Source organism: Gavia stellata, chromosome 9, assembly GCF_030936135.1.
Source record: "Gavia stellata isolate bGavSte3 chromosome 9, bGavSte3.hap2, whole genome shotgun sequence".
NCBI lineage: Eukaryota > Metazoa > Chordata > Aves > Gaviiformes > Gaviidae > Gavia > Gavia stellata.
Window position 1 is genome coordinate 14,879,551 of NC_082602.1, and position 17,913 is coordinate 14,897,463.

The window sequence follows — 17,913 nt, forward strand, 5'->3', positions numbered from 1 at the left end:
CCAGAAGATGCCTAATAACTGATGGCATTGGGAGTTTATATATTGAAGTAGAAAATACAAAAACTTGCCTAGAACAGGTACCCTGTAAATATAAGTGGTTAGTACAAATATGCAGTAGTGCCTCTTGCTAACAGATAGAGGCACAATGGTTGCCAGGGCAGTTGAGTCACCTGTTAATGATATTTATTAGGACGATATGGACTTGAAAGCACTTGGTTTTGATGTGGCAGAAGGCATGAATGAGCCATACCTCCCTGGAGACTGTGGGATCTTCGTTACCAAAGTAGACAAAGGAAGTATTGCTGATGGTCGATTAAGGTAGGGATTGACTTTGGAAGATACTTGTCTTTTGTTGATCATAATAAACTAAATATAAGCATATTGTAAACTGTCTTCAGTTTTTCCCATTTTTTAAAGTTCTTTTTTATCATTGGTCATGTGTATATTATTAATGTTGGTTGGGAAATCGCACTGAGAAGACTAATGCCTAGAAGCATTACAGAAATTAAATGCTATTTGACTTATCCCTTAAAACTCACCAGGATTTGAAATGTCCTTTTGTTTCTTGTCTTACCTACTCCATTTATTATCTCCTCAAACTTTGATCTATTTATTTAAATTTTGGGAAAGACATGAGGTTGAGCTATTGGGGGAGGGCAGGGGAAAAGGAGAGTAGAGGAAGGGATAATTTGAAACCTGCTCCTGTTCTTAGTGTCGATAAGAGGTTTTTAACCATTCTCCTCTGTCCAAAGAGTTGCTTTTAAATAAGGAGTAGTCATTACTGATTTGACGGTATACTAGTAAAGTGATTTGAGAGGGCACTAGTAAAGTGCAGACTGGAAGTTCTGGTTTTCTTTTAGCCGCTGTTTAATGCATTTTCAGGAATGGAGAACTCCAGATAATTAAGGATTAGCATATTGAGATCAGCTCTGTTGCATCCCTTTTCATGAATGCTATTCATGTCCTGCGTCCAGCAAAGTACGCCTGTAACACTGACCTGCTTATTTCTGCTTATCTGCCAGAGTGAATGATTGGTTACTGAAGATAAATGACGTAGATCTTACTAACAAGGATAAAAAGCAAGTTATAAAAGCTGTTTTAAATGGAGGAGGTGTTATTAACATGGTGGTTCGAAGAAGGAAGTCCTTAGGTGGGCGAGTGATAACACCTCTTCACATCAATGTTTCTGGACATAAAGGTAATGGCTGTAAAGGCTGTATATAAATAGTACGTGTTTGTTCAGCTGAAAATGGCTTGACATAAAGGTACATGTTCTGAGCCTCTGCTTAAATCCCACTTAAACTCTTACTACCTCCTAGATAAGGATTTTCATTAGTTGTTTTTAGCAAACTAAGAATGCTCATATTGATGATAGCTTTATTCTGTAAGCACAGGTTTTCTTTGCTGTTCTGGGGTGGGTTTTGCTTTTGTTTTTTTTTTTTTTAATACTTAGTTCTAATTACCTGACTGTCTGGAGTGTTACTGGGAGTCTGAACAAGACTCTTAAACCCATCAGTCACCCCAGCTTTGTATGATTATATTAAATTTCGGGATATATCCCTATTTTCCCCTGCTGTGTTCTTATTTCTTTAAAAGATTTTTCAGAAATTGAAATTCAATTGGTTTGGTAGTTATATTTCTTTCTCATGCAGGCAGGTCAGTCATGCTGTTTGAGCAAGGTATTTGAATTGCAGGAGTAAATTCATGTTCATTTTGTGTATTTCAGATAGTGGGGTCAGTCTAGAAAATGGAGTATTTGTTGCTGCTGTTGTGCCTGGAAGCCCAGCTGCCAAAGAGGGTTCCCTTACTGTGGGAGATAGAATAATTGCTGTAAGTATTAAGAATGCATTCCCCTTTTTTTATTTTTTATTTATTTTAAAGTGTTGTCATTGGTGCTAGTCTTTAAGATCACAAACTTTCCAATTAATTTTTTACTTTCACTGTATTATATCCTTTTTGTGTATTTACTAAATATTTACTATAAATTAATGTGTTTGTAGGCTGAGTGATTAATATAATGTGCAGGTTATTTGCTACACTTAGTTCATATGAGAATTTCTGACAGAGGCACTGACTTACTCTTCACACTTGGCTTATATATAATCATACTTGTGATTTTTATACTGAATAGGAAAGGTCAGTTCCAAAAAGACATCCCTTGTCTGGATGAAAGGTTTCTTGTCTTTTAAGTTATGATATCACAGATGTCATCCTTTTGGAGGGGAAGTTTTTCCCTGTGTGTATTTGCAGCCTTAAATGACCTGTCTGATTTATGAACTCCTGTGAAATGGAAGGTGATTACTGTCGATGTACAAATGCATAGAGGCTAATGTAGTGAAGCAAGTGTTGTTACACTGTATTTCTAGCAGGAATAGCAAAATTGTAGTTGAGACTTGTTTTTTTTTTAGTGGAGAATGGAAAATGACAGGACAAGGTCAACCAGACTTCAGTCATGTATACATATAAAAGTAGTGTTTTTCCTGTCTCAGAGATGCTACCTTAAGATCCTTCCCACCTGCTACCTTTGATTTATGGATGTCTGTTTTGGTTTTTTTGTGTTTAGATCAATGGCATTGCACTAGATAATAAATCGCTTACTGAATGTGAAGCTTTGCTACGAAACTGTAGGGATTCCCTTACCCTGTCACTGATGAAGGTGAGTTGGAGAAGATAAATTTGCAGAATTTTCTTGAACTTATACAGAATTTTTTTAGTTGTTCAGGGAAGAGTATATGAAAAAATGAATATATCATCATGGGAAAGTCTCTGCTAAAAATAAGACCATCTGGATGCATTTCACTCGTGGTACACTCAACAGTTATTTCCAAAGTAAGGCTATTGTGGCATTTGGTAGGAAATGAAACTTATTTATTGTTTTTACTTCTTTCCCCTTTGTTTGCTGGTCACATGAAATGACTTACAGCACAATTGCTTCTTTCTTCTTTGGTTTATCCTTCAGAGCTGCAGCAGTTTTGTACATGAAAGAGAAACTGCCTCCTGACTACAGAAAGGTTTGCTTTTAATCAGGAGGGAGTTGTGCAGAAAACTGAACTCTGGCTATCATGAGGATTAAGTACAAGGCTTTCTTTTTCAGGCTTATTGCTATAAAAATATTATTATGTTTTGCTTATTGAGGTTAGAATCCCATTATGCTGGGCTTGTCATACGGGCTTTGTGACTGATAATTCCAGTTCCAGAGAGCTTGAGGTTTTAAGAAAGTAAAAAGACTAAGTGTTTGAGGGAAAATGGGCAATGAAAGATGACCTATTAGCATCACTTAACAGAGGAAGAAGTAGAATGCAGGTGCCTTACACTGTCAGTACAGTGCTTCTGCCACAGTGTGGAATTGCCCTTCTGGAATTGTTCTGAACATGTATCAAAAAATTTTCTAGCTTCATTTTATCTGATGTTCTGTGCTTTGTATCTGCAAGATTTTATTAAACCTTTCCCAACCGTATCTATACATGTGTTGGTGTATATGCAGGTATAGGTAAATCAAGGAGGCTAGAATATGCCTCATAGTAAACAGAAATCAGCCATAACAAAAGGGTGATCACTTGTTTTCTGGGTTTGTTTGTTTTAGGTTTTTCCTCAGAGTTCATCTTGGAGTGGTCAAAATATATTTGAAAATCTGAAGGATTCAGAAAAAATATCCAACTGTAGGGTTCATGCATCAGAGATACAAGCCCAAAATAAAAGAAATCTGAAACTCAACAGCTCAACACAGACTGACATTTTCAATCCAGACATCATGGATGGCAAGAAGGACCAGAGTGATCAGGGCAGCGGTTCATTTTGCGATCACAAACCTTTCCCTAATAACACATTACGAGTAGACTCTCATAGGAGCACAGTGCACAGTTGCCACAGTAATTCAGAACACAGTCTCAGCTCGTTCAGCCCAGAGACATATGGGGACCGAGGCTTTGAAGCTGTTGACTTGGACAACAGGAGGCTGCCTTATGAACCTACAGGAGCTGACTGTATGATGGTTGAGACCGCGTTTGACAAAGGACATGGAACTAAGCATAGTGGTGGTACGTGGCCAAAAGTCATGGTTAATATTTCAGCAACAGAAACAGAAAAGTTCTCTGTATACAAAAAGCCAAAACAAAGGAAATCTATCTTTGATCCTGATACTTTCAAAAGACCACCGACTCCTCCCAAGCTGGAGTACCTTTCCCCTAATCAGGTGACGGGCCATTCACCTCAGCCATCAAAAGCTGAAGTGGCTTCAACTCCTCCAACTCCTCCTAAGAGAAGTGACTCTATCAAGTTTAAACATAAACAGCAGACAAGCTCTGCATCAGAGTCTACGGTAACAACTGGATCACCACCCACCAGTCCAGCCACTGCCCAAGCGCCAGTTTCCTTGGCACTTAAACAGGACTCTGCTACTCTCAAGGGGCGGAGCAGAAATGCTGGGCATTATTATCGGGAGGAGGGTATTGACTGCACTCATCTCTCTTCAAGGAAATCCTGTGAAGATGACATTGGCTTTCAAAGAGTTGAAGAGCCAGAGGTTAAAAGACCAAGGCCAAAATCAGCTCCTGCACTGAGGCATAAAATGACCCCTATGCCCGTTCCTAATCCTGCTCTTCAGGTAGAAACTTGGTATATTGAAGCACAAAAGTAGAAACCTTAAAGTGTATTTTCAGTGTGGTTTTGGGTGCCCGGTTAGATGCTGTAACAGGAGAAGCATAGTCTGTTCTCAAAACCCAGGTCCCCTGAGAAGCTACGCCAGACTCAGTTGTCACTTTGCAGTATCACAAAATACAAAACCATTCGTGCAGTTGCAATGTTTAACTGGCAGTGGCAGCCACCAAACAGAATGATAGGGTTCAGCTTAGTAGCCATATCTTGGTTTTAATGCTGCTTGATGGAAGATCAGGGGTCTTTCCTGTATGTTTTTGACAACCTGGGAAAAAAATTAAACAAAAATGCAAAGAGGCAGCTGTAGAAAAGCTGAAAATAGGGCCTCCTAAGTTTTATAAAAATCAGATTGGTTGCCCAGCTCACTGTACAAATTAATGGAAGAAGGTATACCATTTTGTAAGTCTTTCTATGTGTCTAAATAAATTTGTAAATTTAATCTGAAATTCATAGGGTGTTGGGCACATTACACTGTTATGATGGACTGTTTATGAGAATATGGTTTAATAATACAGTTCAAAATGAGAATATAATTTGTTAGAGTAAACAATCCCTCTGTGGAGATAGTGGGTCATGTCTTACCAAAGTAGGTAAAAGAAACATTTAATGTGGTCTAGGAAGATGAGCCTGTTTGGATGACCTACATTATGTAAAGTGGCATAATCAATAATGTGGTTTCAGGTCCACTGCCTCAGATTTGCTCAGGTGGCAGATACAGATTCCACACCCCCCCCAAAATCTGAAGTTTCAAAAAGTGTTATGTTTGCCTGTATATAATCACATCGTAATGACTTAAAATATCATATTCTTTGCCCATACTTGTTTATACCTGGATAATCCCACCCTCTTCATGGAGTTTTAGAAGCAATAGAGACAGCAGAGCCGAATTGGAAGCAGTGGAAGGTTTGGAGCCATATTCTGCAAAAATACTGGTATAAGAGGACAACTGGCAATTTTGCTTGCCTTTTTTTGGCTTCTTCCATTGTATCCCTTCCACATTTCCTAACGTTTTGGGGGAAAAATAGTTACCGAGCGTTTTAAGCCTTTTTTATAAAAGCGTCCAGCAAATTCTGCATTATCAATGACAGAAAAGCATAAAGGTTTAATTCTGTAGCTGAAATCAGCAGATTTCTTCTGAACAGGTCAGAAGAGCGGTATGGCTAAGAAAAAGGTCATTGTTTTTCATCAAGAATTGCACCACAAGAAGTGAAGGAAGGCAGATTCTAATGTCATCTTTTGGCGCATATACAACAACAAGCCAAGATCAAGCTATTGAACACATTTGAATACAGGATGTTTGCTTTATGTAGAATATCAAGCTGATCCATTAGCACTGATACTCCCACGCTTCATTACAGTGCATTGCCATGAGCATATATGTTGTCCTGGTTATAACGGTAGTAATATTACTATAGTAAGTGAAGAGTTTCCAACTGTGACCTGGATATATGTAGGTGAGAACTTACATGTAAGTTACTTAAGTAAGAACTTACATGTTGACTATAGAGCAGAAGTGATATTGTGCCTCAAAAAGTGGACACCATTCACTCTGAAAATTTATCTCTGGTGAAATCGTCTTTGTGCACTACAGCTGCATCAGGCTGTGTAAGTGTCCAGTCTGCATGTATTCATTGCTGAAGTAGTGTTTATAGTGTGAAAAATATGTATCTAGAATATGCAGTGTAGTTGAATTTGTAGCCATATTGGGTGGTATCAGTTTCCTTAGTTGTGTATATACACAGTTAAGTTTGTGTACTTTAAGTTGATAAGTTTAAGAGAACTTTCATCCCTGAGTAGTAGTTGGTACAATTACTAATACACCTGTGGTATTGATCAAGTATTGGTTCTAAGAAGGTACCTCTGCATTTTATAGTCTTTGTGCTCTCAGTAACTCCTCATTTAATTAAAATACTGCTATTATAAAAAATTTAAGTACCTTTTCAGTAATTATTTTTTACTTATTACATACTTCAATCTCATGTTTCGTGTTACACATTTAAAGTGTGTAAACTCTGCATGCTGAGCCCTGAACTTGTAACACTCTAGCAACACTGTCAGTATCTGAGCTATTCTTGTTTTTCTTAACTCACCAGTGTCTACTCATTATGTACAGAACAGAAGTTGTGATGGTTCCAAAACCTGAATTGCTCTGTTGAAGAGCAGTTGCTCCACATGTATCTGAAAATACAGGCTTAGGGGAGAACACCTTCTGACTTGTTAGCCAGGTCGTCTTTAGGAAACACTTGCAATAGTGACTGAAATAACATTTGAAATATCCTGTGAAAGCAGTATTTTAAAGGAGAAACATAATTAAATGCTGGGTATTTTATTGTGAAGGAAAGTATACCAGTTAAGTTGTAAACATTGACCTAAAAAGATGACAAAATAATAAAAAGAAATAATGGAGCCGGATGGAGGAAGGAAGGGGCAGAAGTGAATAGCATCATTGGAAGGTAAAGGTATAACAAGCACTGTGATGGCGAGCACGTTCTGGAATAGATACTAGAAAGTTTGAAGTTGCTTACTGTCTACGAAGTTTGGCTATTTTATGTTTTTCTTCTGAATATCCAACTTCCTGTAATCAAATTTCTATGTTCTTGTAGGTGCAGAAGTATGCTCCAGCTAGTGAGGAGCATCTGTCTCCAGAGCTACAGGAATGGACACCATACTCACCAAAACGGTCTGCTAGGCACAGCGATGGCTTTGTGCCTGCCGCCTTATACACTGGTGGCATGTCAGCAGGTGAGTGACAGAAATTACTTTCTAGGAGTGCCCCAAGGAATTTGTCCATATTGGACAATATTGGGGATTAGCTGTGGTAAGTGCAGAACAAATATGACTCGCAAAACATATTTCCATGGTCTGCTGTAATCTGAACATGGTCTGCTCAGCTTTTGGACTGTAAAGAAGTGCAACCTGTTTAAGAACCATTAAGGAAACTGAGCAACTCCTGGCTGGAAGATTTGTGTTTCATCAGTTTCTGTGCAGAGGAATTTTGAGTATATTAGTAGTGAACAAGGTGTAGCCTGTACATTAGGGAAACAATTAAGATTTCCAATATTTTTGAAAGTGAGCAGTAAATGGAGGGGTCCCAAGCTTTGGATGCTTAACTTCTGAAATACTTCCAAGGAAAAAGATCTGATGTTCAGAAAGTACAACATGTTAAGTTCTGCCTATTGGAAATCAAATGTTTGGAGTATCTCAAGTTGAGTGCCCAAACTGGTTGCGATCTAAATTAAAGATTAAATGTCAGTGTGTTTGAGATACTAAGCTGCTGAAGAGGGAACTCACAAGCAGCTCACACAGAAATGAATATAATCAGGTAGAACAGAAAACAGTTAGCATGTTGTCTCAGTTGATCAAACAGTTGTTGATATTGAGGTTCATGTTAGTAGGTTTTAAATTGGCACAGACTAAATGGAGTGTTTCAGCAGCTAATTAGGGTATCATACAGTAGTTGCTTTGAACTGGTTGAGAAGCATTTGCTTAGACCTGGTTAACTTGTTGCCAGATGGATTGCTCAGTCTTTAGTGTAGGTACCATCAGCAGTTGCATACAAAACTTGATTTTTCAAATGAAGACAATATTGATTTTTATGAGTTTACCCTCAATTCTTTGGAAAGCCCAAACTCCTGCATGTTCTAGAGATTATGGAAGACTTCCTTCTTACTGGAGACTCTGAAGGAGGTAATGACTTGTGTGTCTGGAACAACAGACCGCTTCAAACCCTGCTGTCCCAATCAGAATGTAAAGAATTTTTTACATTTTCAGAATGTAAAGATGTGCTCAAGCGTAGCTCAGATTAAAGAAGTTTTTTGCTCTTCTTTGATTTCTTCTATTCTTTTCTCTCTCTTTCTCTCTCTTTTAAAGATAGTAGAAAAAGTATTAAAAGGTATTATTTCTAACTAAAAGCTTTATCTTATCATGATACCTTCAGCAATACGATTGTATGTCTTGAAATGTGAAGAAGTTTTTGCTATTGTATTTTATGCTTCCGACTCATTTAAGAAGAAATTGATGAAATAGACTTTGCTTGAATCATAGAATGGTTTGGGTTGGAAGGTACATTTAGAGGCTGTCTAGTCCAACCCCCCTGCAATGAGCGGGGACATCTTCAACTAGATCAGGTTGCTCAGAGCCCCGTCCAACCTGACCTTGAATGTTTCCAGGGCTGGGGCATCTACCACCTCTCTGGGCAACCTGGTCTAGTGTTTCACCACCCTCATTGTAAAAAATTTCTTCCTTATTATCTAGTCTGAATCTACCCTCTTTTAGTTTAAAACCATTACCCCTTGTCCTATCACAACAGGCCCTACTGAAAAGTTTGTCCCCATCTTTCTTATAAGCCCCCTTTAAGTACTGAAAGGCCACAATAAGGTTTCCCTGGAGCCTTCTCTTCTCCAGGCTGAACAACCCCAACTCCCTCAGCCTTTCTTCATGGGAGGGGTGTTCCATGTCTCTGATGATTTTTGTGGCCCACCCTTGGACCTGCTCCAACAGGTCCATGTCTTCCCTGTGCTGAGGACTCCAGAGCTGGACACGGAACTTAAGTTGGGGTCTCACCAGAGTGGAGTACAGGGGCAGAATCACCTCCCTCAACCTGCTGGCCACACTTCTTTTGATGCAGCCCAGGGTATGGCTGGCTGTCTGGGCGGTGAGCGCGCATTGCTGGCTCATGTCCAGCTTTTCATCCACCAGTACTCCCAAGTCCTTCTCCGCAGGGTTGCTCTCAATTGGTTTAGTACTGAAGGATAAGTGTACTTAAAAGAACAGCTTGAGAAATAAGTTTAATAAATAAATATTGAAATACTATGATTTAAAGTCATAGGACACACTAGAAGTGAGAGTCTTTGAGGCAACAGAAGAGGAACAAGAATTATTTTAGCTGCAGTCAGTTCAAGTACCAAATAAAAATTGTGTTCCTGTCAGATGACTGTTCAGAGAGAAATGCAGAATTTTTGTTGCTGTATGAAGAAGTTTGATACTTGAAAACAGCAAAATCTTTTAGTTATCAGCGCATATTAAAAATTATATACTGTGAATGACTTCATTTCTTTGGTAATCTAATCCAATTTATTACTGACTCATTGCAAAATTATAATCCAGATTTAAAACATACATGTACTACTTAAAAGGTGTCACATGGTGCTTAATAATGTATTTGTCTATATGCTAATAACTTTTATTTATAAATAGATGTTCATACATGCAAATGTTATAACACATAATTATATAAATATTTACACATATTTAAAATCTGTAGGTTTTGTGCTAATAATGTTGGTAAGAATGTGTTTTTATCATATTAAACAGGTACTGTACCAAGAAGCTTAGCACCGTGCCCTGCAGTAACTGCTGTCATGCGAAATCCAATCTATACTGCCTGGAGCCATAGAGTTCATACCAGCAATTGCCCATCAGTCGCCAGCCAAATATGCCATCAGCATCTGCATCCCAGGTGTTTTGAAATTTGTATCTCCTTAATGTTTCGTTTTCATTAGGGTGACATTTCTTCTGGTAATTGTTTTATACAGTGCAGAGTGAAACGCACTGCTGTTGTGTGTTATTTTGACCCAGGGTTCTCAAAACCATTGTTGCGTAGAAGAGATCAGCCAATTGCTTTCACGTCTTTCAGTAATGGATGAATTAGGTTTCCCTCTGCTCCACTGGCTGATATTGACAAAGAAATTTATTTTTTTAATGAACTAATGTCTAATGTTTTTTCTTGTCCTTGGCAAAACAAATAAAGCCTTCCCCCCCCCTTTTTTTTTTTATAGCACTTTAGGCTATTTTTCCTCTGACTTATCTTAATTTATAAAATGATGGGACAATTGGGAAGTGGGAAGGAGAGGAGCATTCATTTTATTCAGTAACTAAGGGATAACCAAAATTTTTTATTGGCCAATTTGCTATTTGCTGAGGTGCTTTGCCCACTTCTAACTGTTGCCCTATTCTCCTTTTCTTTTGATGTAGTTCCCAGCATCAAGGTCGCCTGAGTTTGGACCTGAGTCATAAACACTCCAATGACTACTCTGAAAATTCACGTACAAGAGCATCTCATGGCTCAAATTCATTACCATCCAGTGCAAGACTTGGTAACTAGCTTTTCTGGTTTATTTCCTCTGGGACTCCTATATATTGGAGACAAAAAATGAATGGAAGATTCCCTAAGTACATGTGTTATGGATTGTCATAGCTGGCAAAGCATAAAGGCTTCCTGTGTTCCTTTGCTTCATTTTTTGTGGATTTATGACTAAAGGTGTTCCCTGGAAGTAGCTGTGTTTAATTTGTTCTTTACAGTCTTTTTAAAATGCTGTGTGTATGTGTGTGTCAGTGATTCTCCTTTCCATGCCTGTTACTGTTTGAAAGTACCCTTATAAAGATGAGAGGCCCAGCCAAAGTATTTCTGAGGTTCAGTGAGGTGGAGATAAGAGGAGAAAAGGAGACACCCCCCAGAACAAAAAAATCAAGGATGACTAAGGGCCTAATGTAAATTGTATTCTTGGAAGATAAGTTACACTTGATTGATATGTAAGATTGTTTATGCCTATTCTAGTAATACCAAAGCAAATGCATGCTTTGTAGCAATGACATTTTAACATTTTAGAATTTTTTAAATTTTAAATTATATAGTAACTTTTTTGTGCATGTTTGTGTTCCTGTGTTCCATCAATGATTGGCAGTTGCATCTGAATAGAGTATGGCAGCTTTGTAACCACAGCAAAAAATGGCATAACAGTTTGCTCCCAGTGTCAAAAAAAAATATGTATTCATCCAAGCAGAATGTAATCAGAATATTTTTAAACGCCTTTTGGGAAGTCCCATGGATCCTTAGTAAACAGAGATGTTAGATTCTCGCTTGACTTCAAGTTAAGTTTCATTTGATTACAAAAAATACTTTGAATATTTTTCACAAGAATGAACAGCGCACATATACTGTATAGCTGCATTGTGCTCTGCTTATACTGACTGTGTAATCAAGACAATTTACTAGAAATATGATATACACAATATGTGTGAGGGTAATCATCAAGGCTTGTACACAAATTCAGAGTCCATCTTAATGCACATTGAAGAAGTAGAATCTAAATGTACTTTTTTGCTCAATGTAGTTGCTTTTACTTTTGTCATTGTAATGTTTTCTTTTTGTAAAAATAGGTTCTTCGAGTAACTTGCAATACAGAACAGAAAGAATTAAGATCCCTTTAACACCAAGATATCCAAGGTCCATGATGGGCTCTGACAGAGGTGAATTATTTCATAAGTAGTTTTAGTCATACTATTTTCAGTATTACCAGTCCAAAGCCTTTGCAGTTGTTAAATCAGGTTTGCATTTTGCCTCAGAAATGTAAAAAAAATAAGTAACTTTCTAATGAAAGTTGATTTTTCTGTTAGTTGATTCCAGGACGTGGCACACTAAGGAAAAGTGCCCCAAAAAAGTAAGAATAAGCATTGCTGTATGTTTTAGAGTTGTAGTTTTCTTCTAGAATGATGTCTTAAAAGTTTTAACAGAGAGATGACCTGCATTATTTTTTTAATTCTTTAAATATTATTTTGCATATTATTGTATTACTGATTGTAAATTATATTTTGAAATGCAGTAAAAATATTTTAGTACTTCATTCAGAATTGCTTGGTGGAGGATATTTAAAGACATGATACAAATACCACTTGTAGTGTTGGAGAGCTGTAGAATTCAGAGTTTGATGACAGTAAACGGCAACTCTTTGCTGCTATCATTTCTCAAATGTTCTGTAGCCTTAATGGATTGTATGCAGTGGTTCTCCTAACTGGGCAAATACAGTTCTTACAAAGGCTTTCATTTGAGATTAGTAATTTGAGATTTATTTGCTGTAGCTTTTTCAGAGGAAGCAAACTGAATGTTTCTGTCAGGCCACTTGTTCAGTAAACTACTCGGGGAGGGTACAACCAGGGAAGAGACGCAACCAAAGTCATGTCAAGCTTGTTTGAAATTGCAGAGCTTTCCTGTCACTGTGTATGATCCATGCTGGGGTTTTGTTGGTGTTTTCAGGTGTTTCATAATGTATTTCCTACCTGAAAGAAAGGGCTGTACATAAATATTCTATTTGAAAATAAATTTACATATTAAATTTTTATTTTAATTCTCCTTTCCTGTTTTTTATTATTTAACTTCTCATTGCTAAGTGTTTTCAGAGATGCATATGGCATAGCTTGTCTGTAACCTCCTCTCCTTGTTGAGAACGGCAGTAGTTGTATGCACACTCACAGAGGACAGATTTGACATATAGTCAGGAAGGACAGTAAGTTTGTACTGTCTGAAATTAGTCTCCCTAAGCTCCTTACATGGTTAACAGAGTGCTAGTGAACAGTTTGTTATCTTTCTTGTCTCAGATGTTTATGGTGTCTTTCACTATGTCTATGAGGATCTCCAAACTATGACAGATGCAGGATACTAAAGCTCAGCTGCTGATTTTTCCATAGGCTCCTTGTCACACTCTGAATGTAGCAGTCCCAGCTTGATAACTCCTCCTCAGTCACCTCTTAACTTGGAAACGTCTTCATTCGCCAGCAGCCAGTCTCAGAACTCCCTTTCTACATTACCGAGGATTTCCATTAGCCCAGTATCTATTGGAGAACGTAGAAAAGATAGGTAAGGTCCCCATGTTATTTGCTTCTAATACAAATGTGTCTGAGGAAATTTTGTACATTTGTTTGGAATGTGAACAATTAATTTAAATGACAAATATGTAGGTGCAGAGGTGCATCTCAGGTCTTGTTACTCAACGTTTTTATTTTCTTTACAAAGTCTGTTAGAGATCTGTGTGTGGATTTTTTCTTCAATACTGAAAAGTAGATTCTTGAGTTTAGAAAATCAAGGAATTTCTTAAGGGTTTTATTTCTTTCATGTTAGATTAATGGCCACACCAAATAAGAGTGGTCTAAATTGGAATACACCCTTTTAGCTGAACTACCTCAGATGCTTGTTCATGATAGGCTTGTTCTGTACTCTGGAAAACAAAATAAAATGAAGACCTAGTAACACCTGATAGCTAAATATTAGGTGCCTCAGCATTGCAGAATTTGTGCTCTAGCCACTGTGCCTTGATTCAATTTAGCCAGATAGCATGAAAAATTGAGGGCATAACTGCAAGAACGTATCCATATGTACAGATGCAATTTCACTACTGTGACTGATCCCTTTGGCTGTACCTGGACCACTGCTAGCAATAGCATTAAGTATATGTGTAGCTGCCCGCAGAATTTGAACCTGATATGGTAGCTTACTTAAAAACATGAGCTTTGTGTTTTAACAACTTCCTGTATCTCATGATTAATATTTTCAAGGTACGTTGCTTATGGTATCAGTCTTGGACATCTGATTTCATTTAATCATGATCTGGCTAGACTGAATATATGAAAAAGTTTGCATTAATTCAAAGTGCTGAACAGTAAGACACAAATCTGAATCAGGCTTTTATTTACAATAAAGCAGCCGAATGCCATTCTGGCAGTGTAAAGGAGCTATGATGTGTTGGAATAGATTACATTTATGTGAACTTCAAGACCCCTTTGTATTGCTTGATTTATGTAAAAGGACTGACTCTAAAAAATGTGAATGATAAAGTAATAAGGATATTCTGTATTCTAAGTTTTCTGGTAGTAATAAAAAGTTATTAATAAAATGTTATATTAAACTTTTGTGTTGTTTAAAGAATCGGTAACTAAGTTATTGTAGTAACTCCGGAATGTATAGTGTGTACAAAGTACAGTGTTACTTTGAAAGGGAAGGTAAAGGGTTTTGGTGAATTTTCATTCATTCTTACTTCAGTGTGACTTTTGTACTACGTGTACTCAATTTGTGTTCTCATATAAATGTTCCTCTAATTGTCACTTGCAAATTCAGTCAGAATTTCTTTTCTCTTTCACATGACTGATGATGTATTATGTTCAGTTGAAAAAGCTAGGTTTTTGACACCCTTATAGCTTTGTATCTCTGAGCACAAGATACATGTTCTGATCTCTGGGAAATAACAATTTCTGTTAATGTTCAGATGATTGAAGTACAGTCAGATTCCAGCCCCTTCACTCTTGCTGTGCATATGTATAAACCGTAGTCTGAGTTGACTTTCTAAAAATAATATAATTGTAAGCGGTGTTTGGTTTGTTTGTTTTTTTTTTAAAAAGCAAAACAAAGAACTAACAAACACAAACAGTTTTTAATTTAGGAAAGTAGCTAATTTAAGTCTATCCTAAGAAAATGTTTGAAGATGCCTAGATAGCATTTTAAATGGTTATATGGTCTTGTAATTCTTTCTGTTCCCCACAAAATACAAGTAACTTGCTTGGCCTTTCCCCAGATAATAATAAGAATACAGATGAAAAAAAAATTTAAAAAATCAATGTTTCTCTTTGTTCTGTTGATTTTAATTTAAATGAAAATTTAAAGATCTGATCAATTAAGATTTTTTTCTAATCAGTGTTTAGTGATTCTGGCAGGTAGTCTGTTATAGAAGAGTGCACTTCACTTGATTTTAATAACACTGCTTGTCAAGTAAGACACATTTTTAATGTTATCATTAACGTTATCATATCTGTTTTACTTTATTATTGGTTCCCTACTACATGCATTACTACTTATCTTTCATTTTGTATTTACTAGAATTCTAAGATGTGATCCTGTACACTTTGTATGGGTTTGATTCCTTCTTATTCCAATGCCAAACAAACAAACAAAACAAATTTTAAAATGTATGTGGTAGATGGAAAAGCAGAAAGGTACAATAAATAAAGTTCAGAAAGATGTACTTTTAGTTTTTAATGAAGTAGTATGCCTTGATAAATTTTGTGATATTAAGAAGCTTCATATAACATCATGTTTTACATGCTCATAATGAGTTAAAAAAAAAAGTTCATAAATTGCAGTTTTCTGGGAATTAGCACAGTTTAGTTAAGATATTCTACATTAAAAAAGATGTGGGCTTCAGTTTAAGTTTGCTGGTAGTAAACCTACCTTATCTTCATTACACCGATAGACAAGCTCTGATGGCATTACCTCTAACAGTGATGTTGATAAGATTACTGGGTTCCCGAACTGCATTCCTATCAGCAGCCAGTTTTTATCTTTTATGCATTAATAAGCTGGCAAGCTATTACGCCCCTGCTGCAGAAGGCTACCAAATAGTTATCTTCAAAGACTGTGGCAATAAGCATAATTTATGAAATGATGTCCTCTTCCCTTTGCCCCAAGCCCCAAATCCTACTCCTTCCAAAAATACCTTAACTCAGCCTCCCTCACTTCAGTTAGTAGCAGTGAGTGAAGTCCAGTTCTGGTCTCTGAACAGCACAATTAAAATAGTTTAAGCGGTTGACACAATTTAGAGAATGTCTATATAATATCATGAAGTGTTAGGAAAGAAAACATACAAATTAATGCATGTCAAATGTAGTATAATGCTATTAAAATAAAAAGTACACCACACCTGGTACCCGAGCTGTTTCATTCAGAATGAGCTCAATTGTTAATATCTGGTGATGCCCTTTGCTGTGTAGAAATTAAGTTCATAGTAATATGAACCAGCACTTTTTAGGAGGCTACTGTTTGTTTATACACACCACGAAGGGATCAGCCCTGTTCGTACAGGTGGATACATCCTAACTATGGGGGGAGGAAAGGGGAATGTATCAGGGTTTTCTATTGTATAAGCCATTCCCTTGTAATGCTTACTACTGTCTTACTACTGTGTGTCTTTTTCTAAGTGTTCTTTTCTTCTCAAATGTTCTACGTCTTTCAGATATCTGTTCCGTAATAGGTCTTTTCTGAGAATCCCTGTGGCTCCTAGGCCTAGGTTCTCATCACTAAGGAGTTTGAGGTTGGCCTGATATAAGGTTGTCCTTCTCGAACAGTATTGCGCACTTTGTGCTATTTTACATGTTTGGATAATTGCCCTGAGGAGAATTTGCATGGTAATTGTAATGCTACCATGCAAACTGCTGTCTTTAATGGCTTGAGTTTGCAACTGCTTAATTTTTATTACTAATTTATGTTTCCCTGCATACAAATACAAAATCTGATATTTGTGCATTGTTGTCCTTTGGTTTACCACCTTATTATTTATGGTGTTTATTTTCACTGGCAATAAAGACTCCCAGCATTTGTATCTGTAACATATCTTTCTGGAATATGGTTTGTAAATGACATATTATATACAGTGGTTCAATTACTTTTATATAATATGCATCTAGAAGCTTCTTTCCTACCAACTTCACCACCATACTATTTATAATTCATATTTACCATAATGTTTTAGAGCAGTCATGTATCTGGTATACATTTACTTCTGCCACTGTATGTTGCATGGTGTTAAAGGAATGCATTTAAGACAGTTGACAGTAACTTTTTTTAAAGTAACTGTTTAAACCTGTTTTATTATTACAGTTCAGACAGACATAAAGTATTGCATGTAACTTTGATATTGTGATGGTTCAAGTGCAATTTTGCCCAAATCAGTTTTAACTATCTCCTCTAAAAGGCCCTACATGGAAGAGCCACGTCATGTTAAAGTGCAGAAGGGTTCTGAGCCACTAGGGATTTCCATTGTGAGCGGAGAAAATGGTGGAATATTTGTCTCTAAAGTAACAGGTGGGAGCATTGCTCATCAAGCTGGCCTTGAGTATGGTGATCAGTTACTAGAGGTAATTGTTTGCTTACTATTCCTATGGCTTAATGAATCAGTTCATATCACTCCAGCTGTAACTGCCTTCCCCTAAAGAGTATCTTGTGAAAGGTTGTGTGCTGTGAGATGTAGCAAAGGGTACTCTTACTGTAATATTCCAGTAATTGTGATTGTTGTGACTTTTTGTCAGGCTTGATTATAAAGTAATGTCTTTTGATGGTAGATCTGCATTGCATCCTATATAGATACAATAAAATTTTCAGCTAGTTAGTTTTGGTACTTAAAACAATATAGTCCCAACACCATACTCTGCCTGATAAGGTGAGTAAATATTCAAGCAGCTGGCTTGTATCGAGTTTTATGCTGCTGTTGCTGTGCCATATCCTTACCTGAGATACCTGGTTTAAAAAATACTCAGGTAGGCTTTAGATTAGCTACAGTCATGTTTTTGTCTACAGTATTAGATAAACATGTGGAAGACCATTTTGTAAAGTAGAGTTGCTTTGTAAATGTTAGATCTGTTCATGCTTGTGTATGTTAAAGCATCTTTTGTTGCACAGTGCATGGATGATACTACAATGGACCTGAATGGATCATGAATCTG

At 37.0% G+C, this 17,913-nt stretch overlaps 1 protein-coding gene across 1 annotated transcript in view; it reads left to right on the forward strand.

Annotated features, from left to right (window-relative positions):
* The window catches only part of DLG5 (discs large MAGUK scaffold protein 5), a 110,711-nt gene that overhangs the window by 80,189 nt on the left and 12,609 nt on the right, over positions 1-17,913 (forward strand). The window contains exons 11-21 of the mRNA XM_059820925.1: positions 191-318; positions 1,023-1,198; positions 1,727-1,830; positions 2,564-2,656; positions 3,584-4,603; positions 7,257-7,395; positions 9,967-10,111; positions 10,627-10,748; positions 11,812-11,901; positions 13,117-13,285; positions 17,166-17,328. Of these exons, the coding sequence (XP_059676908.1) occupies positions 191-318; positions 1,023-1,198; positions 1,727-1,830; positions 2,564-2,656; positions 3,584-4,603; positions 7,257-7,395; positions 9,967-10,111; positions 10,627-10,748; positions 11,812-11,901; positions 13,117-13,285; positions 17,166-17,328 (2,349 nt within the window). The remainder of the gene's footprint in view (positions 1-190; positions 319-1,022; positions 1,199-1,726; positions 1,831-2,563; positions 2,657-3,583; positions 4,604-7,256; positions 7,396-9,966; positions 10,112-10,626; positions 10,749-11,811; positions 11,902-13,116; positions 13,286-17,165; positions 17,329-17,913) is intronic.